This window comes from Aspergillus uvarum (genome assembly GCF_003184745.1).
Source record: "Aspergillus uvarum CBS 121591 unplaced genomic scaffold BO82scaffold_12, whole genome shotgun sequence".
Lineage (NCBI taxonomy): Eukaryota > Fungi > Ascomycota > Eurotiomycetes > Eurotiales > Aspergillaceae > Aspergillus > Aspergillus uvarum.
The window spans coordinates 182,289-209,918 of record NW_020291309.1 but is presented as its reverse complement, the minus strand read 5'-3'; the positions used below and the strand labels follow the sequence as shown (position 1 = coordinate 209,918).

General features: G+C 52.5%; 6 protein-coding genes across 6 annotated transcripts; 3 read left to right on the top strand and 3 right to left on the bottom strand.

The window, feature by feature from the left end:
• Positions 1-854: 854 nt before the first annotated feature.
• BO82DRAFT_304897 (1,3-beta-glucan synthase) lies at positions 855-7,105 on the top strand. Its single transcript, XM_025632201.1, has 2 exons — positions 855-1,120; positions 1,186-7,105. Exons 1-2 carry the CDS (start codon positions 978-980, stop codon positions 6,782-6,784), a joined length of 5,742 nt encoding a protein of 1,913 aa, XP_025494367.1. The 5' UTR covers positions 855-977; the 3' UTR covers positions 6,785-7,105.
• Positions 7,106-7,548: 443 nt separating this feature from the next.
• On the top strand, positions 7,549-9,280 carry lcbA (serine C-palmitoyltransferase subunit lcbA; the record flags this gene model as incomplete). The annotated part of the gene is made up of 4 exons (XM_025631191.1): positions 7,549-7,877; positions 7,967-8,477; positions 8,549-9,040; positions 9,098-9,280. The coding sequence occupies 4 exons, from the start codon at positions 7,549-7,551 to the stop codon at positions 9,278-9,280; spliced, it is 1,515 nt and encodes a 504-aa protein (XP_025494366.1).
• Positions 9,281-10,207: 927 nt separating this feature from the next.
• Positions 10,208-11,353, top strand: scw4 (putative cell wall glucanase (Scw4); the record flags this gene model as incomplete). Its single annotated transcript, XM_025632200.1, has 3 exons — positions 10,208-10,790; positions 10,875-11,042; positions 11,136-11,353. Coding segments are annotated over 3 exons (856 nt in total), but the record flags the coding sequence as incomplete, so codon positions are not given.
• A 296-nt stretch (positions 11,354-11,649) lies between these two features.
• BO82DRAFT_390274 (uncharacterized protein) lies at positions 11,650-14,810 on the bottom strand. The gene is made up of 7 exons (XM_025638507.1): positions 14,565-14,810; positions 14,338-14,430; positions 14,155-14,273; positions 13,852-14,086; positions 13,690-13,790; positions 13,479-13,638; positions 11,650-13,428 (listed from the first exon to the last, which is right to left on the bottom strand). The coding sequence occupies exons 1-7, from the start codon at positions 14,608-14,610 to the stop codon at positions 12,023-12,025; spliced, it is 2,160 nt and encodes a 719-aa protein (XP_025494364.1). The 5' UTR covers positions 14,611-14,810; the 3' UTR covers positions 11,650-12,022.
• A 616-nt stretch (positions 14,811-15,426) lies between these two features.
• On the bottom strand, positions 15,427-18,147 carry BO82DRAFT_277858 (class I alpha-mannosidase 1A; the record flags this gene model as incomplete). The annotated part of the gene is made up of 3 exons (XM_025631203.1): positions 15,427-15,463; positions 15,521-17,098; positions 17,159-18,147. The coding sequence occupies 3 exons, from the start codon at positions 18,145-18,147 to the stop codon at positions 15,427-15,429; spliced, it is 2,604 nt and encodes an 867-aa protein (XP_025494363.1).
• A 2,205-nt stretch (positions 18,148-20,352) lies between these two features.
• On the bottom strand, positions 20,353-24,059 carry atgI (autophagy protein ATG9; the record flags this gene model as incomplete). The annotated part of the gene is made up of 4 exons (XM_025638506.1): positions 23,001-24,059; positions 20,858-22,937; positions 20,731-20,815; positions 20,353-20,588 (listed from the first exon to the last, which is right to left on the bottom strand). The coding sequence occupies exons 1-4, from the start codon at positions 23,735-23,737 to the stop codon at positions 20,353-20,355; spliced, it is 3,138 nt and encodes a 1,045-aa protein (XP_025494362.1). The 5' UTR covers positions 23,738-24,059.
• Positions 24,060-27,630: the final 3,571 nt, after the last annotated feature.

The window sequence follows — 27,630 nt, the reverse complement described above, 5'->3', positions numbered from 1 at the left end:
CCCCCAAATCCAATCCCAGGGAGGAAAAAAAAAAAAGCCCAGAGGACTCGAGAAAGGACTGTATTCTGTATTAGCTCGAGAAAGACAGTGAAAAGACTGGCCCAGTCAGTAGCGCCAGTGCTATCTTCCCTGCTTGTCGGTCAATCAATTCCCTTTTTCACCACTACCCGTCCAACTCAAGCCTCCTCTAAGCGTCCTTCTTTCTGGGTCCTTTCCTTCTTTCGTTCCCTCTCTCTCACTCTCACTCTCTCTTGCTTGCTTCTTCCCTAACCTCTTCCTTTTTTTCTTTTCGGTTCCCTGTCTTGTTCAGTCCACTCTTTTGTTCTTATCATCCACTCCCACCCACACCCCCCCCAAAACACCTACCCCCAAGTCATCCAACCACTTTTCCTCCCAGGAAAACGCGACTTGGCTCCCTTCCTTCTTTCTGATTCTTTCGTTTTGAGGAAAGAAGAGGGAGGTGTTACTCGACTGAGATAGGCTCGACCTACAACAGTCATCCATTGACACCTTTCGCTCGCGCCCCCCCCCTTTAGTTCACTTTCGACCATTTGGCTTGACCCCTTCCACTCGTTTAACAAACGGACTTTTATCAACGACATCCCGACTTCGCCTTACGAGTCGGTCACCAGAAGAATCAATCGTTTTCGGTTTGAGTTTGGATCACTTTCAACACCGTTCAACTGTCGGGGACTGGTGCCTCCAGAGGACAAAAAGCGCTCTCGGTTTTGGTGTACTCGACGTGTTTCATCCTTTTCGATCTTTAGCGAAAACGGTTCCTGCCGGAAATTCGACTGCCTGTTATATGCTCCAGCCATCGGGAATACTTTCAGTTTAATCTTTAATGGGTCATTGTTCATGTAAGTCCTGACCATCCCGGTCACGGGAGGCTCCTTGCTGGGGACGACCGCAAAATACTCACCACTCGCACTCTTTATAGAACCTCTTCGAAGAGTTAGTGATTGTGGCACGTCAAAATGTCCGGTTATCCCGCAGGAGGAGGCCACTACGAGGAGGGCTACGGCCACCAGCAAGAGCATGGTGACTCGTACTACCAAGACGAGCACGGCCAGGCTTATTATGATCATGAAAATTATGGTGATAGTTACTATGATAGAGGGTATGTGTCCTGGGTTCCCTCTGCACCCCGTCAGTCGAGGGCCTGGACTAACTTGTGTTCAACAGCAATTATTATAATGCCGAAGGAGGAGGAGCAGGAGGAGGAGGCGGTGGTCAAGGGTATCAACAAGAAGGCGGTTACTATGATGGTGGCCACCAAGACGAGTACTACGGTGACCAGTACTATGACCAAGGAAATAATGGGAGCAGGGGCAGACGCCGCGGCGACTCCGAAGAGGATTCGGAAACCTTCAGCGACTTCACCATGAGATCAGAGACTGCTCGAGCGGCCGACATGGATTACTACGGCCGCGGCGATGAGCGTTACAACAGTTACGCCGACAGCCAGTATGGTGGTCGTGGTGGATATGGCGGCGGTTACCGGCCACCGTCCTCCCAGGTCTCCTATGGTGCCAACCGATCTTCCGGCGCCTCTACCCCCGTGTACGGTATGGATTACGGTGGTGCTCTACCCGCTGGCCAGCGCTCGCGGGAGCCCTTCCCCGCTTGGGCCTCGGACGGTCAAGTCCCTGTTTCCAAGGAGGAAATCGAGGATATCTTCATCGACCTGGTCAACAAGTTCGGTTTCCAGCGGGACAGCATGCGTAACATGTATGACCACTTGATGACACAACTGGATTCCAGAGCCTCCCGTATGACTCCTAACCAAGCACTCTTGTCGCTCCACGCCGACTACATCGGTGGTGACAACGCGAACTACCGCCGGTGGTACTTTGCTGCTCATTTGGATCTGGATGACGCTGTTGGTTTCGCGAACATGAATCTTGGAAAGGCCGACCGTAAGACGAGGAAAGCTCGCGCCGCGGCCAAGAAGGCTGCCCAACAGAATCCCGAGAATGTTGAAGAGAACCTCGAGGCTCTGGAGGGAGACAACAGTCTGGAAGCTGCCGAATATCGGTGGAAGACCCGGATGAACCGCATGTCTCAGCATGACAGAGTGCGCCAGCTTGCCCTTTACCTGCTGTGCTGGGGTGAGGCCAACCAAGTCCGCTACTTGCCCGAATGTCTCTGCTTCATCTTCAAGTGTGCAGATGACTACTACAGCTCTCCCGAGTGTCAGAACCGGGTTGAGCCCGTGGAAGAGCTCACTTACTTGAATGAGATCATCACCCCTTTGTACCAGTTCTGCCGTGATCAAGGTTACGAAATCTCTGATGGCAAGTATGTTCGTCGTGAGCGTGATCACGACAAGATCATTGGTTATGATGATATGAACCAGCTCTTCTGGTACCCCGAGGGTATCGAGCGCATTTCGTTCGAGGATAAGACCCGGCTGGTGGATGTCCCGCCCGCAGAGAGATGGACAAAGCTGAAGGACGTGAATTGGAAGAAGGCCTTCTTCAAGACCTACCGTGAAACACGTTCCTGGTTCCATCTGATTACCAACTTCAATCGTATCTGGGTCATCCATCTTGGTGCTTTCTGGTTCTTCAGTGCTTATAACGCCCCGACGCTTTACACCAGCAACTACCAACAACAGCTGAACAACAAACCGCCAGGCTCTTATTACTGGTCTGCTGTTGGTTTCGGAGGTGCTCTGGTTTCCTTCATTCAGATCATGGCTACTATTTGTGAATGGCTGTATGTCCCTCGCCGATGGGCTGGCGCGCAGCATCTCACTAAGCGGTTGTTTTTCCTCTTGGCTGTTTTCATCGTTAACCTGGCTCCTGGTGTCGTTGTCTTCGGATTCAAGAAGACCATTGGTGAGACAATTGCCCTCGTCATTGGTATTGTCCACTTCTTCATCGCTTTGGCAACTTTCTTCTTCTTCTCTGTCATGCCTCTTGGCGGTCTCTTTGGCAGTTACTTGAAGAAACACGGACGCCAATATGTTGCGAGTCAGACGTTCACTGCCAGCTTTCCTCGCCTCAGCGGCAATGACATGTGGATGTCGTACGGTCTCTGGATCTGTGTTTTCGGTGCCAAGCTGGTTGAGTCCTACTTCTTCCTGACCTTGTCACTGAAGGATCCTATCCGTATATTGTCTCCCATGCGCATTCACCAGTGTGCTGGTGTCACTTACATCCCTAATGTTCTCTGCCACCGTCAGCCCCAGATTCTCCTGGGTCTGATGTTCTGTATGGATTTGACGCTCTTCTTCCTGGACAGTTACCTGTGGTACGTTATCTGTAACACGATCTTCTCCGTCGCCAGGTCGTTCTACCTGGGTGTCTCGATCTGGTCGCCCTGGAGAAACGTGTTCTCCCGCCTCCCCAAGCGTATCTATTCCAAGGTGCTGGCCACGACCGACATGGAAATCAAGTACAAGCCCAAGGTTCTCATCTCACAGGTGTGGAACGCCATCATTATTTCCATGTACCGAGAGCACCTGTTGGCCATCGACCATGTCCAGAAGTTGCTCTACCACCAGGTTCCTTCCGAGGTCGAGGGCAAGCGGACTCTCCGCGCTCCTACTTTCTTCGTCTCCCAGGAAGATCAGTCTTTCAAGACCGAATTCTTCCCCGCTGGTAGCGAGGCCGAGCGTCGTATTTCCTTCTTCGCCCAGTCTCTGTCCACCCCTATGCCCGAGCCTCTCCCGGTTGACAACATGCCCACTTTCACCGTCCTCATTCCTCACTATGGTGAAAAGATCCTGCTGTCCCTTCGTGAGATTATTCGTGAAGATGAGCCTTACTCCCGTGTCACACTGCTGGAATACCTCAAGCAACTTCACCCTCATGAGTGGGATTGCTTTGTCAAGGATACCAAGATCTTGGCCGACGAGACTTCGCAGTTCAACGGTGATCAGGAGAAGAGTGAAAAGGATGCTCAGAAGAGCAAGATCGATGACTTGCCCTTCTACTGTATCGGTTTCAAGTCCGCCGCTCCCGAGTACACTCTCCGCACGCGTATCTGGTCTTCCCTGCGTTCACAGACGCTGTACAGAACAATCTCCGGTTTCATGAACTTCAGCCGGGCTATCAAGCTCCTGTACCGTGTTGAGAACCCCGAAGTGGTTCAGATGTTCGGTGGCAACTCCGAGAAGCTTGAGCGTGAGCTTGAGCGGATGGCCCGTCGCAAGTTCAAGATCTGTGTTTCCATGCAACGTTATGCGAAGTTCAACAAGGAAGAGCGCGAAAACACCGAGTTCCTTCTCCGTGCCTACCCTGACCTCCAGATCGCTTACCTTGATGAGGAGCCTCCGACCGAAGAGGGCGAGGAGCCCCGCCTGTACTCTGCTCTGATTGACGGACACTGCGAGCTTCTCGACAATGGAATGCGCAAGCCCAAGTTCAGAATCCAACTTTCTGGTAACCCTATTCTTGGTGACGGAAAGTCAGACAATCAGAACCACTCTATCATCTTCTACCGCGGTGAATACATTCAGGTCATTGACGCTAACCAGGACAACTACCTGGAGGAGTGCTTGAAGATCCGCAGTGTCCTGGCTGAATTCGAGGAGCTGACCACTGACAACGTTTCTCCCTACACCCCTGGTGTTCCCTCTGCTAACACGACCCCCGTTGCCATTCTCGGAGCCCGTGAATACATTTTCTCTGAGAGCGTCGGTGTGCTTGGTGACGTTGCTGCTAGTAAGGAACAAACGTTCGGTACTTTGTTCGCACGTACTCTTGCCCAGATCGGCGGAAAGCTGCACTACGGTCACCCTGATTTCCTGAACGGTATTTTCATGACGACTCGTGGCGGTATCTCCAAGGCTCAGAAAGGTCTGCACCTGAACGAGGATATTTACGCTGGTATGACGGTTCTGCTCCGTGGTGGACGCATCAAGCATTGCGAGTACTTCCAGTGCGGTAAGGGTCGTGATCTTGGTTTCGGCTCCATTCTGAACTTCACAACCAAGATTGGTACTGGTATGGGTGAGCAGATGCTGTCCAGAGAATACTACTACCTCGGAACTCAGCTGCCTCTTGATCGTTTCTTGTCTTTCTACTATGCTCACCCTGGTTTCCACATCAACAACATGTTCATTATGCTGTCTGTGCAGATGTTCATGATCGTTCTTGTCAACCTCGGTGCCTTGAGACATGAGACCATTACCTGCAAGTTCAACTCCGACCTGCCGATCACCGATCCTCTCCGACCCACGTACTGCGCTGACTTGACGCCTATCGTCAACTGGGTCAACCGCTGTGTTATTTCTATCTTCATCGTCTTCTTCATCTCCTTCGTTCCCCTGGCTGTCCAAGAATTGACCGAGAGAGGTGTGTGGCGCATGGCGACTCGTCTTGCGAAGCACTTTGGCTCCTTCTCTTTCATGTTCGAGGTGTTTGTCTGTCAGATCTATGCCAATGCTGTCCACCAGAACTTGTCTTTCGGTGGTGCTCGTTATATCGGTACTGGCCGTGGTTTCGCAACGGCTCGTATTCCCTTCGGTGTTCTCTACTCGCGTTTTGCTGGCCCCTCGATCTACGCTGGTTCTCGTCAGCTGCTGATGCTGCTGTTCGCGACCTCCACAGTCTGGACTGCCGCTCTGATCTGGTTCTGGGTTTCACTGTTGGCCCTGGTCATCGCTCCCTTCTTGTTCAACCCTCACCAGTTCGCTTGGCATGATTTCTTCATCGACTACCGCGATTACATCCGCTGGTTGTCTCGTGGTAACTCTCGCTCGCACGCTTCTTCCTGGATCGCCTTCTGTCGCTTGTCTCGTACCCGCATCACTGGTTACAAGCGCAAGCTTCTGGGTGTTCCTTCGGAGAAGGGATCTGGTGATGTCCCAAGAGCTCGCATCTCGAACATCTTTTTCAGTGAAATCATCGCCCCTCTGGTGGTCGTTGGTGTCACCCTTGTGCCATACCTGTACATTAACTCGAGAACCGGTATCTCGAACGACAACAAGCATGCTTCCAACGCCATTGTTCGTATCGCCATCGTTGCCTTCGGTCCAATTGCCATCAACGCCGGTGTTGCGGGTATGTTCTTCGGTATGGCTTGTTGTATGGGTCCCATCTTCAGCATGTGCTGCAAGAAGTTCGGTGCTGTCTTGGCTGCCATTGCTCACGCCATCGCCGTGATTGTCCTTCTGGCTATCTTTGAGGTCATGTTCTTCCTCGAGTCTTGGTCTTGGCCCAGATGTGTGATGGGCATGATTGCCATGGCTGCTATCCAACGGTTCATCTACAAGCTCATCATCTCCCTCGCTCTCACCAGAGAATTTAAGAATGACCAGTCCAACATCGCCTGGTGGACGGGTAAGTGGTACAGCATGGGCTGGCACACTCTTTCCCAGCCTGGTCGTGAGTTCCTGTGTAAGATCACGGAATTGGGTTACTTCTCCGCCGACTTTGTCTTGGGTCACATTCTCCTGTTTGTCATGTTGCCTGCTCTTTGCATGCCTTACGTTGACAAGTTCCACTCGGTCATTCTCTTCTGGCTGCGCCCGAGTCGGCAGATCCGTCCTCCCATCTATTCCCTGAAGCAGTCCAAGCTTCGCAAGCGGAGAGTCGTTCGTTTCGCCATCTTGTACTTCACGATGCTGGTTATCTTCCTTATCCTTATTATCGCCCCTCTCGTGGCTCGCAACCAGAACATCAACCTGGGTTCGAGTCTCCCCATGAACATCATGCAGCCCCTCGACAAGGACAACAACGACACGATTGCCAGTTACACTGGTAAAGGTCTCCCCATCGGGTTCTCCGGCTGGACTCCTACCAACCCGGCTGCCACCGCCACGTCCAGCTAGTTGGCACGTTGATTTTCACCTTATCTTCTTCTCTACCTTCTCTCATTTTTTGCGAAAATGGAACATGGAAACGAGCTGTATAAAGTATTCAGCGCCTTGAGGACGCTGCCGAGTCGCATACATTTGCCTTTGTTTTACTCTCATTGCTTCTTGAATGACACTCTTCGCCCATGCTCCTTTCTGTCGTCAACATTAATGGATCCAATATCTGTCAATTGAATTCTGTATTCTCGAGGTGTTTCCCAGTCCTTTATGTATGTTCATTAGACTTTCCAGTTTCATTTTGTTGTCCAGCATTCATTTAATCTTTGGTATTCTTGGAACTTTTTCTCGTAGGTCACGCAAATCTCGTGAGTCGTAGATGCCAGCTGGCAAGGAATCGGGTAAAATGTGTATCTTGTAGAATATGTGTCAAAGTTGCTGATTTCACTGGTCCTTTGAGCTGGGGGCTTCCAAGTTGCATTGCATGGAGTCTGGATTTAGTGAGAGTCCAGAAACAATGTCACATGACTGTTAAATACAGATGGCTGCCTGCAAGGAGCAGACGAAGTCACGTGCAGGCGGCCTGCGTTGCCCGGAAGTTGGGAAGTGCCGCGTTGATTCGACTTTCACAAAAGCTCCTCCTTTACAGATCTCACACTATTGATTCGAATGCTATCAGTTCAACTGTAGATTGCTGTTGTCGCCTTTCTTTCAGTTTCTGGGATTTCCCCACCGACAGCGTCTTCGTTCAGCGCCACGAGCGCCTCGCCAATCTCGAGACCATGGATATCCAGGAGACACAGCGGCTTCTCACGGAGTATCTCCATGAGCTCGCTGCCTTGTTCCACCGGGTCCCCGGCTCTGCGATCTTTCTCCGCTATGTGAAGTCCAGCTACCAGAACGACCCAATCCGCTCGGCCGTGGAGCTTTTCTTGTTCCTGTTCGCCGTTCGCTACCTTCTTGCGCCGAAGTATTCGACCAAGCCCGGTGTGGTCCAACTCTCGGAAGATGAGATTGATGATTTGGTCGACGAATGGACTCCGGAGCCGCTGGTCGGAAAGCCGACTCCCCTGGAGGCCATGGAAGTGGACAAACGTACTGTCATCGTCGGGTAAGATCTCTGTCCTCGACTGTCCGACCTCAATGGGTTTGGTTCACTGGCCCATCTGCTGACGCGAACCGCGCGCGGGCCCTCTCTAGCCCCGTAGGCCCGAAATCCAAGCTCGCCAGCGGCCGGACGGTGATGAACCTGGGCTCGTACAATTTCTACAATTTCAACACGAACGAGTCTCTCAAGGAGAAGGCGATCCAGACCCTCCGCAACTACGGGGTCGGACCCTGTGGTCCGCGAGGCTTCTACGGTACCCAGGACGTGCACATGAAGACCGAGGCCGACGTCGCCTCGTTCCTCGGCACCGCATCCTGCATCATCTACGCCCAGGCCTTCTCGACCATCTCCAGTGTGATCCCGGCTTTCTCCAAGCGGGGGGACATCATCGTGGCCGACAAGGGGGTCAGCTTTGCGATCCGCAAGGGTATCCAGATTTCGCGCAGTATTGTCCGGTGGTACGAGCACAATGACATGGAGGATTTGGAACGGGTCCTGGCCAAGGTGACCAAGGAGCAGGCGCGAAAGCCTCTCACCCGACGGTTCATCATCACCGAGGGTCTGTTCGAGTCGTATGGTGATATGGTTGACCTGCCTAAAGTTGTATGTGTTTTCTCGGCTGAGCCGTGGTTGTCCGGGGTTCTTGCTCACTGACATGACGCTTTCTTCTGCAGATTGAGCTGAAACTGAAGTACAAATTCCGCCTCATCCTCGACGAGACCTGGTCGTTTGGTGTTCTGGGACGCACCGGTCGTGGTGTGACGGAGCATCAGAACGTTGACGCGGCAGAAGTCGACATGATTGTGGGATCGCTGGCCGGCCCGTTGATTGCTGGTGGAGGCTTCTGCGCGGGATCGGAGGAGATTGTGCACCACCAGCGGATCTCCGCGGCGGCGTACACGTTCTCGGCCGCGTTGCCGGCTTTGCTGTCGACCACCGCCAGTGCCACGATCAACATGCTGCAAAACAGCCCCGAGACGGTGACGCAGCTGCGGGAACACACCAGGGCCATGTGGGCGCAGCTGGACCCTCGCAGCGATTGGGTGTACTGCACCAGTGCCCCTGAGAATCCCATGATGATTCTGGTTCTCAAGCCCGAGGTGGTCAACGCGAAGAAGCTTTCTGAGGACGAGCAACAATTCTTGCTGCAGGATGTCGTTGATGAGGTAGGTGTAGTCTATGTCTTTTCGTCTGACCACGATGCTGACTTTGGGTGCTACCAGTGTCTTGCCAACGGTGTCCTTATCAGCCGCCTCAAGACTCTCCAGGACAACTTCGAGCCGAAGCAGGTTGTGGCGCCCGCTCTTAAGGTGTGTGTGACGATCGGCTTGACGCGCAAAGAGATCGAGAAGGCGGGAACAATAATCCGCCATGCGATCACGAAAGTGCTGAGCAAGCGGAAGTAATTTCTGTTGATTCTGTCTGTTGCTCGGCTGTCGTAGGGGCCTGGCCATGACGTTTAATGCCTCCATGATACGCCCTCCTGTCCTTTCATCATCATATTCCGCCCGGGCTCATTTTCTCGTTCCTGTTGATAAACCCGCTGTCAAAGCACAGTACCTGTACAGCATATTGCACCTAGATGCCCAGGTGCATCCTGCACATGTCCTAATGGACGGTCGACTCGCATCATTTTTACTGCGTGGTGATCGTCTTTGTTTGTCCGACTTCTTTGGCTACATTGGTACCGTGGATATTGTTAGAGCCGAGACCATATTATTTAATACCACTTTTTCTTCTTCTCTCGGGGGTATTCGGGCATGGTAGAGATGATGCAAGTATAGGGAGATCCAGGGGTACGCAATTGTGGCTTGACAATCCAGGACCGGGCAGGGGGAGCGTTGATTGTAAAATGAGTGTCAGGGGGTTGAAGCATTGTGACATTCCTGGGATCGGTCAGTGTGAAGGGCTCAGCTAGGAGGCGCTCTAGGAGTTATCCTGTACATTCCATAGGGAGCGGAGCAATGCTCATTCTTGGATGGTGAGGTCCCTGTTTCAGAAGGCCGCCTTGATCTACAAGTCATCTTCTTTTCTTTTTATCTTCTGGCCGCCACCCCAGTGACAGCGGCGGAGGACCAACGCTGCCGGTACAGGTGCAGGATGCAGTGGAAGTGCAGGTCTCGTGCTCCAGTCTGGCTGCTGGGATTGTTGCTGCTGGTGCTCAACAGCAACACCGTGCCGGCCCATCCCACCCGACCCAGCAGCAGCAGCAGCAACAACTGGCTCCCCAACCCCCTAAATCTGGGCCCCGAAGCCCTAACCTGGCTCGACCAAAGCGCCAACCAACTCAGCAACACCGTCGTCCACGGCCTCAACTCGGCCCTCCCTGATCCTGATCCTGCTCCTGCGCCCAACCCGCCTCCCTCCTCCTCGTCAACCACCCCCGACAACAACTACGGCATCGCCTACTCCCCCTACACCGCAGAAGGAACCTGCAAACCCGCCCCGCAAATCACCCACGACCTGTCCCAGCTAGCGGGGTACGCCTTCGTCCGCATCTACGGCACCGACTGCGACCAGACCCGCCTCGTCCTTGCGGCCGCCCGTCAATACCACCTCGGCGTCTTCGCCGGCCTCGTCGACCTCACCCACTTCTCCGATGATCTCGCCCTGATCATCACCGCGGCCACGGAAAACGGCGGGTCCTGGGACAGTATCCACAGCGTCGCGGTCGGCAACGAGCTCCTCAACAGCGGCCGGAACACGGCGGCCGAGATCGTGGGCGCCGTGCAGACGGCGCGCGCGACGCTCCGCGGCGCCGGGTACGAGGGCCCCGTCGTGGCCGTGGACACGGTGGCGGCGCACCTGGCGAACCCGGGGCTGTGTGCCGTCAGTGATTACTGCGCGGCGAATTGCCATGCGTTTTTTGACGATGCCGTCGAAGCGGAGGGGGCGGGGGGGTTTGTGCGGGAGCAGGTGGGGAAGCTGCGGGAGATGATGGGTGGGTTTGGGGGTGATGGTGATGGTGATGATGATTCTGAAGGCGAGGAGGAGAAGGAGAAGGGGGATGCTAACGCGAGAAGCAAGGGGAACCGCAACAAAAAGGTGGTCATCACGGAAAGCGGATGGCCGCATGCCGGCCAGGCGAATGGGAAGGCGGTGCCCTCGTTGGAGAATCAGCGCGCTGCGGTGCGCAGTTTGAGGGAGGCCTTTGCGTGGGATTCCTCGGTCCCTGGTGCTTCTTCTGGTGCTGGTGCTGATGCCGATGCCGATGCCGATCCTTCCCCAAACACTGGGCCGGGCAATGGCAATGCGGAGCAGGATGAGGTAGGGCTGGTGCTCTTCTCCTCGTTCGATGATCTCTGGAAGGTGGATAATGGGTATACCTTTGGGGCGGAGAAGTTCTGGGGCATTCTCGGGCATTAAACCCCCCTGTTTGTCTTCAGACTGATTCTGAGGGGATGGGGGAATCGAGGCAAGGAAGGGGAAGGTGATATCATGCTGGGTTTCATGATACTGGTTCGGGTGCTTGCCTGGTGGTTAGGGTTGGGTGCTTCCTCTGGGTGTTCCCTCCGGGTGTGTATGATTATGATTATGCCTGGCGGTTTTCCGGCGTTATGAGAAATGAGAACTTGTATGTACTATCATATCGATCTCAAGGTTCTTTCTGGGTTCTGGGAGTCGCGATCAGTCTGCAGGGACTCACCGTCTGTCTGTTGTGCTTAAAGGTGAGAGAAGTGCCTCTTTCTGCAAATTGTCTCCGTAATGCGGCGGGTACAGTACAGTCCATACACATATTACGCGGCAGATACCAATACCGTACATACACACACTGCCCGGTGGAGTATACGGTACAGTACCATACAACCTCATCAAACAAATGGATCCCGCTGACGACGCAGTGGAACTCGGCTTCCAACAGATGGGGCAGTAATCCTATGTTCTAAGTTGCTTCGGGGCCAGATTGCTGTTCCGCAGAGGACAGTGCTTGAGCTTCACTATTACTCCCCAGTCTAGTAGATGGTCGGTGCTGATCCGATCACCATCACCAACTTGAGCAGGCCAAACCCCAAAGGTAAAAGTGAAGTGCAACATGCTGAAAAGCTCACTATGTAATAGCTCATAGACAAATTAACCTCGGAACGCGCCGATATGCCAATGCAAGATGATTCGCAAAAACAAAACAAACAAACAAAAAAAAAAGATCGTCACTCCCCTACAGACATGTTCTGCACCGCCTCCTCAACACTGACCGGACCACCTGACTTGATCCCTAAAAATGTGGGCGCCTCGACAGCTTGGTCCTGCTCATCGCACGCATAGCCCCCGCTCAACTGACTCGAGCCGTCATGCTCGGCAGGTGACTCCGGTCGATGCGAGGAACCCCCCGGAGTGAGCCTTCCCCGCCCCGAGCGACGGGCTCGGGGAGGTTCGGGTTTATGTCCATGTTTGGAATTGGAAACCATACTGACCAAGCTGCTCCCACTCCCTGGAGCGCTCACACTATTATGAAGCTGGGCAACGACTCGCGAGGGACTGGTGAGTGGTGTGCAGTGGCTGGAAACCGAGAGAGTGGCCATGCCGGGGACAGCGGGATGGGTCGACCGTCGCGGCGGAGGAACCGCCGGCGGCGGGTTGGAGGCGGACCGACGCGGGGCCCGAGGAATCGGCACTGCTAAGCTTGACGTGCTGGTGGAATTCCGCCGATCGCCCGCTCCACTGGCGACAGGCGGGGGTAGCGGACTCGTAGTCTGAATTTCCCGGTCCTCCGGGATTCTGTCCACGTGCTCATCGTCTTCGGCCCTAGGACGACCTCTCCAGCGCCGAGGATTCGGCGGAAGCGGCTTGATTTTGACCCTGTTCGCCGACGGACTGAAAGGACGGTCCAAGTGAGTATTGTTCCGGCTCGGTGTGATCACGCCCGGTTTCTCGTGCTGCGATGCCACCTCCTGCACACTAAGCGACGATGACGAGGCCGGCTCGAGGTGCATCCCCAATCTCTGCGCCTGGCTGAGCTTACGATGCGCATTCAGCTTAGCAGAACCCGTCCCAGCCTCATCATCGGCACGGGTTGGAGAAAGATTCTCCGACGAACTATCCACGGTGCTCGTCGGGGAGAGTGTCTGGGTCAACTCCAGCGGTGCACCAAACTCGCCCTCAGGCGACTCGTCGTCATTGGCATCGGAGGTTTTGACGGGTGGCCCGGCAGCCTTCCGAACCTCCGTCGGCTCTTCCTCACGGATCCAGTCAACGGCTGCGCATCGGAGAACCAGTCTTGTAGTTGTTTCATCTGCATCGTTAAAATGCATGATTCTCTCTTGGTCGGCATCGCTATGGAAGAGTTGACCATTGACCAAGATACTGAGCATCCGCTTGATGTCGTCGCGTTTGTAGTAAGGCGGCAGTCTCAGCTGCGTGTGAGCAAGCAACGGATAAAGAACACGGAGGTAGGTGTGTCGAAGGGCGGACGACTCTTCCGGCAGGTCCAGCAAGTTTCGGATCAAAATGTCTACCAGGACATGCAGGTCGTTCGTGTAGAAGTATTCGTAGGTGCTCGGGGTGGTGAAGATAAGGTATAGAAGCTTAAGTGTCAGGAGCTGGAGGGACGTTTCGCCTGTAGCATGTTAGAGCATTGGTCCGCACCCCACAGCCAACACCACGTACCTTCTCGATTGATTAGGAGGATTATGTTCTCGCCAAAGGTCTTGTACAAATTTCCATACATGGACAGGACCTTGATGACTTTGTTGGTCAGGAAATTCATGGGTGATTGCTCGTCAACGGGGTCGTGCGCCGAGATCATGAATTGCTCGTTCAGGACCAGCTGCCAGAAACTCATTAGCGATTTGCTTTCTACCTTAGACGCGACACTCACCAGAACGCGAATGACTGGATAATGATAAGGGTCGTTGACGTCGTACGAGAGATCCTCGATAATGTCGAAGAGACCACGGACAAAATCATCGTCCACAAGAACTGCCATGCACCGACAGGGTCAACAATCCTGTTGAAAAAAAAGAAATCGGCGCAAACCCACCCAGATCCTCAATTTTCACCCGCTGGATCCGCGACATCTCGTACATCAAGTCCATGAGAAGCCGATGCAGGCCCGCCGGCATGCTCTTATCCGCCGAGCGGTTGCGGACCTGCAGCAGTTCCAGCAGCCGCGGAAACGAACCCTCCTCGTTCATCATCCGAAAAGCCTCTTCATGCTGGCGACCGTCAAAAAGCAAGAGCAAGGCAATGAGATGAAGTGTAGCCGGGTCGTCATCCTGGAAAATTATGCCCATGTCAGACGTCGTCACTCTCTCCCAGACAGTAGAGGAATCCCTCGGCGTACCTGCAACAAACAATAGATCATCTGTCGTCGAACATAGTCCGCATGCGATGCGAAGATACTGGATGCCAGGAGCTTGTACAAGCACCGGGTAACATCCAACTCGCCCTGAAGGTATTCATCTGTCGGTTGTCCTGCGTCAGCTGGACTGCATCCGTTCGTTCGGAACGATAGTCGGAGAGAAACCTTTATACTTCGTAGCCAGGCTCAGATACGATCGAAGCGCATTGTCGATATGATCTTCCGAGGAGCAAGGGGCGGAAACGATTTCTTGGATTTCTGCGGACAAGGTCGCGCAACAAAATTAGTTCCGAATTAATTAATTGAAGTAGCGAATAGAGGGGCTGGGGGTTCGCAGTATATTCTGTGCACGATCGGGCAACAGAAAAAAGAAACAGAACGGTAGTGCTCACCGTCCCAGAATTGCTGCTCGTTCTCCAGGGTGACCTCAAACTCCATTTCCCACAGCTCAGTCGTCCTCGTCGGGCGTGGCGTGTCCCTGCACTCATCCCGTCTTGCGCCCGCAGCGAGGGAGTCGGATAAGGCGCTGCTCCAGCCAGGGAAGGGAGCAAGAGTGAGCGGAAGAGGAGTGGATAAAAGGAGAGAAGTGGAAGGGAAAGGAGAGGAGAGGAGAGTGGGTGTAGAGTCGAGGAGAGGAGATGTTGGAGAAGAGATGGAGTTGGAGCGGAGAGGGAACGCTGTCAATAATCAATTGAGAAGGCGGGCGGGCGGGACGTCATTCCCGTCCTTCTCCCTTCGCTTCGCTTGCCCCCGCGTCTCGTCTCATGGCCCCGTCGTTGGTACTGTACGATCCATTATCTACTCATTAACTTATCACTGATGATTTCATTACAGCCAGTAGAAACAGCAAAGGGCCTATATCATTCCCCGTTCCTCACTTAAACAGAGCACATGTCTACCACTCCATTATCTACTTAGTCCGGTACAATAGTACGACTATACAACACATCATCATCCACAACAACAACAGCAGCAGCAGCAGTATAGCGACAGCATCAGCACCCTTCACCATATATGAACCTCTTATTTCCAAAGCCAGCTAAGGAACAACGGAGCCCATCCCACAAGAAACGAAGGGGGGGTAACATAGAAATAGGGAGGGCGAATGCATCAATCAACAACTCGTGGACTGGACCGTGGTATCTGTACTTTTACAAGCAAAAGCAGCAATCGAGGGAAGCAAAGAGCAAGAATGGAGGAGAAGGAAGAATCAAGCAAGACGAACGCAAAATGCACATGCATACAAAGCCATTATTAGTTCGGGCGTCTCAAAGGATGCGCCTCGGTATTCCTGTAGTTTCCGTTAGCCAGGGCACTTGGTGGGTTCACAACAAGGGGAAAGACTTACAGTACATAGTCGTCAAGACTGACGACGGTCGGATCACTGAAAAGAAGGTAGAAATACTTCAGCGTCTCCGCGAGCCAAAATGATTGCATTTCGTCCAACATCTCGGGAGTTGTGATAGTGACATCGTCGATTGCTGAGTTGGCGAACTCGGTTCGAGTGTACTTCGAGACGGCCTGGAACATCTCCCAGCCCTTCTTCCGCCACGACTCGTCGCCGGTCAGACGGTACATGATAAATACCGACTCGATAGCCTCAGGTCGCAGCAAATACTTGCGATTGATGAGCTTCGTCACCCCGGGAGGAAGGCGCTCATTACTGATGCGTGTCGCCACGTACTCCTCGTGCGAGGGCACCTTCTCTTCTTCCTCTTCAGGAGGCTGCTCGGGTTCCGGCTTCTTCGGTGTGGCCTCGTCTTCCAAACCAATGACATGCCAGTTACCGCGCTCGCGCTTCCCGAGCAGAGTCTTCTTCTTCTTCAAGTCAGCTACCTCAGCCTCGGCCTGCATTGCAACCGCTGCCTCCTCCTTCTCCTTCTGCTCTTTCCGCTCCTGCGCCTTGGCAAGACGCTCCAGCATGTCAGGATCCAAAGCAGTGTGATAAGTCGACTCGTCCCACTCACAAGGCTGGCCTTTTTTGCATGGAACGAGGGAGAATTCTTCGGGCATGATGCCACTCTTGGTAGATTGATACGCCCAAACACAGCCATCAGTCAATTGCTTAGCCAAGTCCATATCTCCTTCCAGGCCGAAGACCTTGGCTCCGACGCCAACCATTCCACCAAGAAAGCACGACAAATGGTCCCCTTTGTATTCCATGACTGTGGGGCCTGGCTTATTCTTGGGGATGATCGCTGTGCTCAGAAAGCGGACGTCCCAGCCGCCCTTGATCATAGGCTGGAAGACCAGATGTTGACGGATTGTGTTCATAGCCTTCTCATACATGGAGCGGTACTGATCATTAAGCCCGCCCAAAAGCATATACTCTTTGGGCAAATACTCATATGTAGAGTCGGCAAGAGCTCCGAGGCTGTACTTCTCTTTGTCAATGGTAGCAGTGTCCAATCCCCCCGTGCACTGCGCTTCGGGAGCGCTCAGAGCTGCGCCACCGGGACCTTGCGCCACAGCTCCAGGGTACTCCGCGAGCTGAGCATCTTCGTGAAGAGACCGCACATCGCGGGGTTTGAAGTAGTCCTGGTAGCTCTTCGCGTCGGTCGGGGCCGGCTTGGTTGGATGCGGCTTGGAGGAATGAGCACTCGTGGTAGTCACAGGGAGTCGGTCGCGCGCATACTCCTGCTCAAGGCGGGCTTTGGTGAGTTCCTTGGTATTGCCATTGATATTGGCATTGGCGTTGGCATTGGTGTTCTTGCGGCACCCCGAGGCGTCCAACTTCACGGGCCACAATCCGGGATACTGGGTCTGATCTTGAAGCTTCTCCAACTCGTTGGTTATGCGCGCAACAGCATCATAATATTTGTTGTCTTTGGTCAACTGCGCCAGACGCGTGAATTCCACCGAGAGAGAGCCGAGTTCGGCTAGAATGGCCTTCTTATCGGCGTGATGGGGTCTGGTCAAGTGCGATCTGTAACGTGAACTTGTTAGGGGTTATGCAATTACCCGAGGATGGACGAGATTGACTTACGGGGTCCACTTGTACATAAGCGAAGGCATGCGGTTGGGGGTGTCAAAGGCTCCCATCAGAATCTCGGCCAGTTCCACAGCTTTCGTCAACAGAACATCATATTTGTGACCCGAGACATCGTAAGCACTGATCAACCCACCCAGGTAGCGAATGACAGTTTCAAAGAGGGGAATTTCGTTCCTCTTGGAGGTGGTAGTGAAGTCAATCGTCTTGACATAGTCGACTGCTATGGAGAAATCCTCTTTCAAATCCATCAACCAGAGTGTATCCAACGAATCCACCAGCGTAGCACCCCAGCCATTGAACGGATCGCGGAATCCACCCCGCAGAGGCTTAATCTCATCGTGTCCCATGGCGGAGGTCTTGTACCCAGTCCAAGCGCGCTCAAAGACCTCCTTGATTTCCGACAAGCGTTCGAGACGCGTCATTTTATCGGCCGAGGTTTCGTCTTTGAAATCCGCCTGCAGCTTCGGAATCGGCTTGGGCTGACCCGATGGCAACTGGATCATGTCCTCGCTCCGAATCGGGAAGAGCTCGGGCAGCTTCTGCCAATGTGGGCGTGTCCATGTTGCGGCAGGTGTTTCGACTCCCAATTTGCCTTGACCCTTGACTGGAGCTCCAAGTCCAGTGGCTTTCCGATTGTCCCCATCCTTCTCGGTAGCAGGCTCCTCGGATGGCTGGGGGGTTTCGGTTGAGGTTGAGGGAGGGCCCTCTACGGCCACGTCAGGTGAAGTGTTCTTGGATTCTTCGGTAGAGAATTGCTCAGGGCTGTAGTCATGGGCGGACGGAGGAGAGGCCGGGGATTGAGGGGCGGCTTGCTCAGGAACCGCGGGTGGGTTCGGGACTGAGGCCCCCGGTCGACGATCGGCGGGCGGCGATGCACGCCAACTAGCAGAGGATTGTTCTCGTGAACCGGCGAAATGAATAAGAGCCAGAACAAAGATGGCCGCAAATACCAGGAGAACCCGGTATCGCCGGGCTCGGAACATCATCGAGGAAGGTGATCGATGGGGGAGGGATGGAGGTGCGAGGCAGCACAAAGACGCCCCGGAACGAGGGAGGGGCGAGGGGAAGGGGGAGGGAATCCTCAAAGTGAGGAACGAAAGGTAAGAGTAAACGGAAACGAATGAATAGAAAAGAGAAAGATTGAGAAGAGTAGGAACCCCCGAATGAGATGGTCAGAGAGGCTAAAGAAAGAAGAAAGAGGGGGAAATACGAGCAGAAAGATCACGCGGTTCCCGGGGGAGACAGGGAAATTGTCTTGGACCTGCAGGAAGTAGAAATCCGCGTGAGAAAAGAGTGAAGCAGAAGACGATTTAGAAGATGCTGGTAATGGGAAAACTAGTCCAGGATTACTAGTCCCAAGGATCACAAACAGGATTGAAGAATATGATATGAGGTGTAGGGCGGTAATCGCAAACGACAGACAAGAGTCAACATGAAGAGACTCCCGGAGGAAAGAAGGAATGAGTGGAGGATGGTGAATGAATCGATCGATCAAACCATCAAACCATCTATTTGTGGAAACGACTGACGGAAGAACTGAGGGGAAACAGTGGAAGAATGGAAGACAGTGAAGCCTCTATTCAAACATGATTAGTAGTAGTAGTAGTAGTATTGAGTTTGGAAGGTGGAAAAGAAAGGAAGAGAAGATGAGACAGTCTGAAGGAAACCACCAAGACCAGTGACCACTACAAACAGCAGTCAGTTAGTTCTGTTCTTGATTTAGTTAGTTGGTTTAGTTCGGTAGTTCCTAAGTAAGTTTGAATCAATCATAAGTGGTATGAGTACTCATTAACAGAGGCAAAGAGAATGGACAACAAACCCGATCAGGAGTAGGAGAAGAGAGGAACGGGAAGGAAACACAGACAGCCCAGAGACAGGGCGGAGGGCGATAAGCGTACCCAGAGTACCCGTAACGTCCCAAAGAGGAAGAGGGCGGAGGTCGGAACCTGCCTGAAAAAAAGGACCGCTGGGCCAGACCATTGGGAAAGCGCTTAATTCGCTGGCCTCACGCACTGGCTCAATGCATTCTCCAGCCCACGGTGGAACCGCCGTGGAGAAAGCACCCACTTGGGTGTCGCAAGACTCCCAACCCGTGGAAATAATCTAAACATTATTGAATATTTAATTAAATATTCCTGACCTAGCCCAACTACCGTAGACTACGGAGCACATAGTAATTCTGCAGTTTCTGATTGATCCCGCATATTATGAAATCTTCTACTTGAAAGGCACTTCCCACGTCTCGTAATGCCAACCCGGATCAGTCCGGCTCTTAGGGCAAGGATCAAGAAATACTCCGACTTGATGCAGTCGAACTGGGAATTGTCTCAACATTAATCATAGTCTGTGCTTCTTCAGCATGGAACGAAAATTAAATTAGAACCAGCTGAGGCTGGAGAAGAGGGGGAGAGAGAGAGAGAGGGAGAGAGAGACAGACGCAAACACAGACACAGAGCGCAGGGCGAGAAGAACCCCGGATTCGCAAGAAGGAGGATCAACTAGTCGGATGGTCCTAATAGAATGCGCCATCGATGGATCCAGACTTCCCAATGGCGTCCAGAGGAATTGAACTAATATCTACGGAGTATGTACATAGTAATAATCATCTCGGCTTTCCCTTGCCGCCTTCCATGGCTATCCTACCGCACTGTTTATTCTGTTCAGGAGTAATGTCATTTCCCCTTATATACTCCGTCCACAGTGTTCCCTTAATCCTCAGTATAATATTGCCCAACGGACCGCTTCTCCGTGGCCAAACCATCTGCCAGCAATCATCTGACTGCAGGGTGCATGATCCAGGGGGGTAAAAGGAACAATTACCAGGAAGGTTTCGGAAGAGGGGCCTGTCCCGGAGGTTACTAAAAATAACATACTACAGTGTACGTACGGTACAATTTCCCCCCTCCGTCCCTCCCCAGCTCCGAATTTCGAAGCGAAAGTCCCACACCTAATGAAGTATTCGATGTCTTCCTCACTCTAATATCCTTGGCCTTCTTGGTCTTGTTCACCCCGTCTCGAGCTGCTGCAGATACTGCCAATTAACAATGTCATTCCTATCTAAGGAGGTGCATAGAGGAACTAACATTAATGAAAGGCGGCATGGAAATAACAGCTACGCGATCACCATGAAAAGGGGTCAACTTGATGTCTAACTCAGCATACCGTGCAGTAACTACTTAGTCGAATGCTCAGTAGAACTCCTGTGACCTCTGCAAGAAACCAGTGGACAGACCCGTCAGACCATATCCACTCAAGGCCCCGTCGAGATGAAGCATAAGACCCTGGCGGATACTCAATTTGCCCTTTGAAACCAAAATCCCCGAGGATGAAACACCCGACCCAAAGTGGCGGGTTGAGACAGATGTGGGAGTGGCTTTCCACCTTTTTGCTCCTTCTGATGGCGGCTGATTACCGAAGGTTGAGCCTAGTACTCCGTAATAGTGTGAAATATCTATTTTGGGCTTGCAGGAGAACACGCTCGTTACAGAACACGATGACTACGGATAGTATACGCCGGAAATCTCATCTCTATCATTATACTCATGGCCATCTATCTGGGAGCTGACCCGGGAGGCTCACAGAGTCGGAAGTCTCCGGAGTTCGCTCATATCCACATCCTGACGGGCTGACACTGTCTGCAGGAGAGGGATCCTATAGCCCAACAGTCGTGCGCCCCCGATTGTCCTTGCTCACTTGTTGGAAGCGTTGGATTAGCCCCAAGACTCCAGCACCCCCAGCAAGTGCGTCCACATTCTCTCCGCCTTCTCTCTCCTCACCATCCTCGTCCCTCTCGTCTACCAAATTCATGCGCCACGATTCGCCCAAGTTGCTATCGCTCGTTCCAATGCCTGCCCCGCTCGACCCCGAAGCTACATGCGGTGAAGCTCGGACTCCAACACTGCGTGCCTGCGTAGATGGCCCGTCCTCATCAGCGATCGGGTCGGAAATGGTACGCGACGGTCGGGTTGGACGGTAGCGAGAGTACGCTGATGCACGATGAGTGGTGCGGAATCCCGACGCAGACGGCTGGTGATGCGGATCGAGGAGGATCGACGGAGCGGGAGATGTGTGGTCGCCTAAACCCGGAGGGCCGAACCGGGGAGCGCCAAAAGCAGACTGCTGGCCCATCATTCCGCCAGCCAAACCAGGCCTTGCCAGCGTTCCGTCCAGCCGCTCACCATAAGCGCCTATCTCGATGGCCGAGGGTGACCCGAGAGTTGGAAATGTGGGCGGCGGATGAAACTGTCGCTTGTTGGATGAACGTGGATTCGCCCCATAATTATCCAAGAACCCATAGTAAGAAGCCAGCATCTTGCCGTCCTTGGTGGAAAAGTAATCGGCTCGCAAGTCCTGCCGTGCGGGATCTCGTCGACCGGGGTCCGCCTGGGAGATGACGTTGGTGCCCTTCTTGAAATCGAAAACAGCAAAGGAGCACAGGTACCCCATGCCATCAACATGAACGGTAAACTCCCGGAAAAAATCGATGAGACGGTCGCTACACTTGGGCAAGCTGAACCACAGGATGAAAGGCGTGAAGATCATGCTCATAATTTCCTCCAGAAAGATCACGATTTTCATCTGATATAAGGTAGCGAAATCCTTCCGAACATTGTCGCTATGCAATCGTCCTTTCCAATGGCCCGGAAAGTAGTGAGTGAAGTTGATCACCTCCAGTAGCGCATACTCAGGATCGAACACGTTCGTCTCCTCTGGCACCATACCCTGAGCGACCGCCCAAACAGATCCAAAAACACCCAGGTAGAACAGGACAGTACGATCGGGAGTAATCTCAAACCCCAAGAACAACTCCGGGTCCACGACGGACGCGAGAGCCAGCACAGATGCCAGCGCACCAGAGACGAAGGCAACAAATCCAGCAACCTGGATAGTCTTATCCTTAGGGAACTGATCCACATAGCGGCTGGCGAATGGGTAGGACATATTCGTGCGACGCTCGAAAAGGTGCCAGAGCTCGTTGAATTCCCGGAACTTCCATTCCGCCAACGGGGTATATTGACGCGACCCAATCTGGGACGGATTCTTCTTGTACTCATTAAAGTAGCGAAAGAAATAATGAGTCATGAAGTAGACAACAATGAAAGGAGCCGCGAAAATGTTCATGATGCCGGCAAAGATAAATCGGCGGCGCAGGCCGTCACTCAATGCTCGTCGGTGGGTATCTTTTAGAAACAGTGTTCGAACTTGGCCCTGCTCGTTGAAAACATAGTCCATGACACACAAATTGATGTTCCATTCTAGCGTCCGTGAGAATAGTTGCCTGTTCCGCAAGAACGGGACTGGAAGTGTGAGGTCAAGTATATCCTTATTGACCAGAGCTATTAAGTAGTTTTCTTTCCGCATCAGTCGGTTTGCGATATCATGAGCATCCATTCGTTGCTTGGATTGGCTCCCCATGAACTTGCGGTTTTTGGCAGAAACAGCGCCGGCCGTCGCTGGATTAGAGTCTCGTAAGGTCATCAGGCGGCTGACCACTTCTTGCCAGGATATCGTTTGAATTTCGGGATCGGAAATGCCGAGTAAATAATGGTAGAAGTCATGCATGTGCTTGAGTCTTCGGATATCAAGGATATATTGAAGTGACTTGCCAATCCAAAATAACGAGAGCAACCACAGTAGGAAAGTAGAGGAAAATGACATCTTTTTGGTGCATTGCTGGATGTAGATGTCGTCTAACGTTCTGCTACCGCGTACGCTGCGATAGTCGATGCAATTCGTCAGAAAGATGCTGAAGCCTACAACAAACGCAAACGTCCTATATTTGGTCAGCAGCTGTCTTTATTTCATCGCAGTAAGCCGGAAAGCAATGAGCTCGTACAGGAGGCTTAGAGCTCGGTTCAGTAAAATCGACCAAATCCCATTTCCGAGATAGTACGTGTAGACTTCCTTCAGGAAATTGTCTAAATTCTCCACATTCGCCCACATCCACATTGCTTTCACTTTGGGATCTACTGTGGCCAAATCTGGGTATCCGGCTGACCACAAAGCCCCATGCTGGCGTTTTCCAGGAGCACTATGCACCGGTAATTGTCCCCGGGCCGTCTCCCACCGCGTTTGGTCCCTATGTGAGGACGGTCCAGCGTGAGGACCATGGTCGCGGAGATTATGAGAGAGTGGGGGAGGAGGAAGTTTTGATTTGAGATCGTCTTCATCCTCATGGTCCCCTTCCACGAGGAGGGAAGCCGGAACCTCATCATCACTGTCCTCGGGTTTATGCCGAGGCGATAGTGCCTGCGGTCGCCGTAAGCGACTGGATCTCCGGTTCTGCGATGCACTCTTCATGGGTGCCTTCCCGGCGACTTTCGTGCTTTGAGGAGCTTGGGGGGTCAAAAAGGGATCGCTCGGGCCTGGGGACTCATCCCTCTCGGCATCTGCTAGGGCTTCCTCCAGTTCGTCATCGTTGAAATGGCCTAAAGGTTCATCCTCCAGGGCTAGCCCTGCACGCTCCTCAATATCCGAGGTGTCTGAATGGGAATCGTGCTGCCGGATGGTTTCATACACTGACGGCGATCCATGCGGAGGAAGGAAGCGGGACAAGATATTTGATGTCATCATCTTGGGCTAGAGCTTTCGACTTGATGCATGGACTGTAGACACATCAGTAGCTAGTAGCGGCCATCAAGCCGGGTCCATAGATTGCTTCAGAGTTGTGCCGAGTGTGAGACAGCTTGGGTATACTCCAGGTACGCGAGGGTGTTTTTGGGGTCAAATGGCGGAACGTAATCGGGCAATCGGTCCTCTGGGACCGATAAGAGAAAGCCTACCAAGCAAGGCCAGACGCCTGACCGAATTCGTGAAAGCAAATACGAGAGAAAATCATGGAATATCAGACAAGGTGGAGATATTGACCATTCGAAATGAGGCAGGTCGGTTGACGCGGTCAAGGTCAGGAGTGCTGAAGAAGCTGGTGACCGGCTGCCCTCGTGATAAGCCGCGATGATGCAGGCGGTCACCGATCGGGAAAGGAAATAGTGCCTCAGGCGTCTGGACGTGAGTCGCATCATGTGATCTATTGGGGGAGTAGGGGAGGGGAGTTCTAGCCTCGCGGCCGCGGTCCTGTTCCTTGAAGCTCTCACGTGACTATGCGCAAGCATGACAAAGCGGACGACTGTCGACGACACGAGTCAGTGATTCCCAACTCCAATGGTCACGGGATGAACCGTCAACGAGGACCACTGATTGGCTTCAGCGCCTGAGATCCTGCCATGACCGCTTAGCTGGCTCGTGCGGGGGTGGACGACCGAGACTCGGTCGACTCGAGTCAGGTCTGTGGTACGGACTACGGAGACTCAGCCTGGAGCTGTACCTTAGTTGCCTTTTCTGCTGTTCTCGAAAAACACTACTAACGATCATCATGGATGGTCTTCAGCTGACAGTGGTCTAGGCCGGGATTCGGCTCGAACTAAAGAGGAGCCCAACCGGTGTAAGCAAGCAAGCAAGCAAGCAAGCCCGCGTTCTTCGCAAGCCTCGTGAACAGTCCTTCGCTTAAACCATAACTCGTTAGGACTATGTCACTATGGACTCTAGTCACTACTTATGAGTATTTCGGCTCCTCATTGAACGATAGGAAAACCCTGGTGATCAATTGGTTCACATGGACGCGTTCTGCCATGTTCACAATCTTCCCCAATCCGAACTATCGACGATTCTTACACGCACCACACACTCCCCCTTTTTTCTGCCAACTTCTACCGTCAAATTTTGTCAAGCCAACCAGGGATCCGCGAAGACCAATGGAAGAATGAGAAGGCTGTCCCATGGGGAAAAGCCACACCGCGTCCAAGATATTGATGAAAAACTCAGACCACGGTGCCTACAGTAGTGCCAACACCTCCACTACGAAGGAGCACACCCTACGCTTCTAGACGTAACGCAATCACTAGCATGGCCCGCAGGGTAGGCGGGCAATGATCAAGTCCTGCACACAGATGACGGACGAAAGACTTTGGCAGTTACCATTGGGCCACGCCAACACCGAATATATTACTTGCTTTAAGGGAGGCGGGAAGAATCCCAGTGGCGATTATCGTTAGTTTCTCGGATCTGACCGCTGCACCCTGTTAGTCCGGTTCTGGAGTAATGAATTAGTCCTCAGTCCGTTCCCTCCTTCCACTCTAATCCGTACTACTGCCAGTGCTGTGCGCCGTACGGAGGTACCATATTCCCGATGCATCAGAGTGGACATCCACTTCGTGGAGACTATTGAGATTGGTGAAATTGGAAGGAAGATGAAGGATTGAGGCTGAAGAGAATGCGACAGAAGACGAAGGAGAATGAGCGGGAAAAAAAAATCTGTGCCTGGAGGTTTGCTGTTAACATTTCGTCTTTCTTCTGGAATTCCATGATTCGGTAATGGTTGGGGAAACGACTCGTCAGGGGGAAGGGGTGGAAACACACCGCACCGCAAACAGAGCCAAAAAAAGTCTCCATCCATATCAGTGGTGGTATAACCTATAGACGGGATGAGGATTATAAATACGGGAGTATTGTACTACTACTACTACTACTACTTAGTAACTCCTTTCGACAGGCTTCAATGCTGTTGCCAACAGTCTGTTCTCCATAGACCGACCATTGCCCGGGTAGTGTCCGGTAGTCGAAATGATACCTAGTACTGACCTACTGACCATAAAATGATAAAAGACAATCACAATAATGTCGAAGCCCACAATCAATCCATAACCGTGTCAATAGTGGATCTCAGCCTCATGACTTGGGCCCGAGATTTTTCCTTTGCTCCATACATTCTCCTTCCCATTCTAGATAGCTATACGGAGTTATGTGCAGTGCTCCGTGGTAGGCTGGTAGCTATCAGCACCTGGCAGTGTGATCAGGCCATGAAGTTGCCTTGACCATGATAGCTCATGTGCATTGGAGAGAATAGCGAACAGATAGATAGTACTGTGCGTACGTAGGAAGTAGAATAATACCACTTAGAAAATCATCACACATACTTCTCTACTACTCATAGTCATGAGGAGTAAGGATAATGCGCCAGCCAACCAATGAGTGGCAGTTGCAGTTGAAGTTCCCTCAGGCTTCTCTTCGTCTTCCAAAACGCCTAAACTAAGATTCCCCCTGCATCTTGGCTGTTTAGCATGTCTCCCTCTCCTCACTCACCACCGTCCATCACCACCGTCGCCTTATTGCTACAATATCTTAACTGATTCTTACCTTCCGGCTCAGTAACCCTTACCCAGGGTGAAATGAGACTGCAGTAAGTACTGGTACCTTTTTTTTTTTTTTTTTTTTTTTTTTTATCTCTCTGGTGTCTCCCTCTCCGTTTTCTTGCATCTTCTCTGCATTGTTTCCTTCTTCCCATTTCCTGATAGCGTTTGGATGCGACGCTGGGATAACTGGGCAAGAGGGAGAATTTCCTTGGGCTGCTTGCTTGCTTGCTTGCTTACTGCACGCCGGGGGCCACAGCTCTATCAGCTCTATCTACAGTACACTTTTTGTCTTCAAGTACTACTTAATGGAGACGATCAATTGTTCATTCCCCCTCCATTGACCTCGCTTTCCCTGCAATTCTTCCTTGAATAGCAATCTCTGATTATTGTTCATCTCTTGTCTTGCTGTCTGTTTCCTTCTTCCCACGGCCTCAACACCGCCTCCCGCTTTCACTCTTCCTCACTCTCTCACTCTCACTCTCTCACTCTCTCACTCTCTCACGCATTCTCTTTCTCACTTTCTCACTCTCCACAGCCAAGCCAACTCTATCCTCTTCTCCGTTCCTCCCTTTCTCCTTCTTTCTCCCTCTCTTGACTTCATTTCGCTTGCTTACCTACAACTTGCTTCCACGGCTTTCCCTCATTTGTTCCTCTTTCCACCTACACACCCCCACCTTCACCACTACTCTTACCACAGTCAATCACCACCAACACCAGCATTATCGGCTGATCAAACCAGCCCAGCCCAGTCCAATCCCGAGTTGTCGTACGAAAATGCATCCACGCTGATGCGGGATCTGCAGCTTTCACCACGCACGTTGCCAGGGTCATTGATTTTCCACTCCCCTCAGTTCCCTATCGATTGCAAAATCGCTGTCGCACCTCCCTTCAATTGACAAGACCATTGAGCAACGGTGGTGAACAGAACGCCAATCCCTTCTTTCAGCGGATGCAGGTGTGTTTTATTTGTTCTATCATTATTCCCCTCTCACTTTGACCCCATATGTCCCCAATTTTCTTTTCTCCGTCGACTCCAATGATATCACGCTTTCCGGCGGTTCGAACCAAACCTTTGTGCCGACCGATTCCTTAGTACGAGGAGGAGTACCTTAGAGCTGCGGTCATGACCTAATCCTTTTCAACTGCCTTTCTTCTCTATTGAACTTAGCTTACTGTGGTGGTTATCTTGCAGCGACCCTGTGGGTTGAAACTCGAAGCTTGGAGGATAGGAGTTGGAGCGTACTGATTAGCGAATTTCAACCCCTCGACATTTTGTTA

What these genes read in the sequence shown, in the direction of transcription:
- BO82DRAFT_304897 (XM_025632201.1), top strand. Translation starts at nt 978, where the DNA reads ATGTCCGGTTATCCCGCAGGAGGAGGCCACTACGAGGAGGGCTACGGC. An exon ending in GATAGTTACTATGATAGAGG is followed by an intron (nt 1,121 to 1,185) that starts GTATGTGTCCTG and finishes TGTGTTCAACAG; the next exon opens with CAATTATTATAATGCCGAAG.
- BO82DRAFT_390274 (XM_025638507.1), bottom strand. Translation starts at nt 14,610, where the DNA reads ATGGAGTTTGAGGTCACCCTGGAGAACGAGCAGCAATTCTGGGACG. An exon ending in CGAGCAGCAATTCTGGGACG is followed by an intron (nt 14,431 to 14,564) that starts GTGAGCACTACC and finishes CCTTGTCCGCAG; the next exon opens with AAATCCAAGAAATCGTTTCC. An exon ending in TGATCTATTGTTTGTTGCAG is followed by an intron (nt 14,087 to 14,154) that starts GTACGCCGAGGG and finishes ATAATTTTCCAG; the next exon opens with GATGACGACCCGGCTACACT.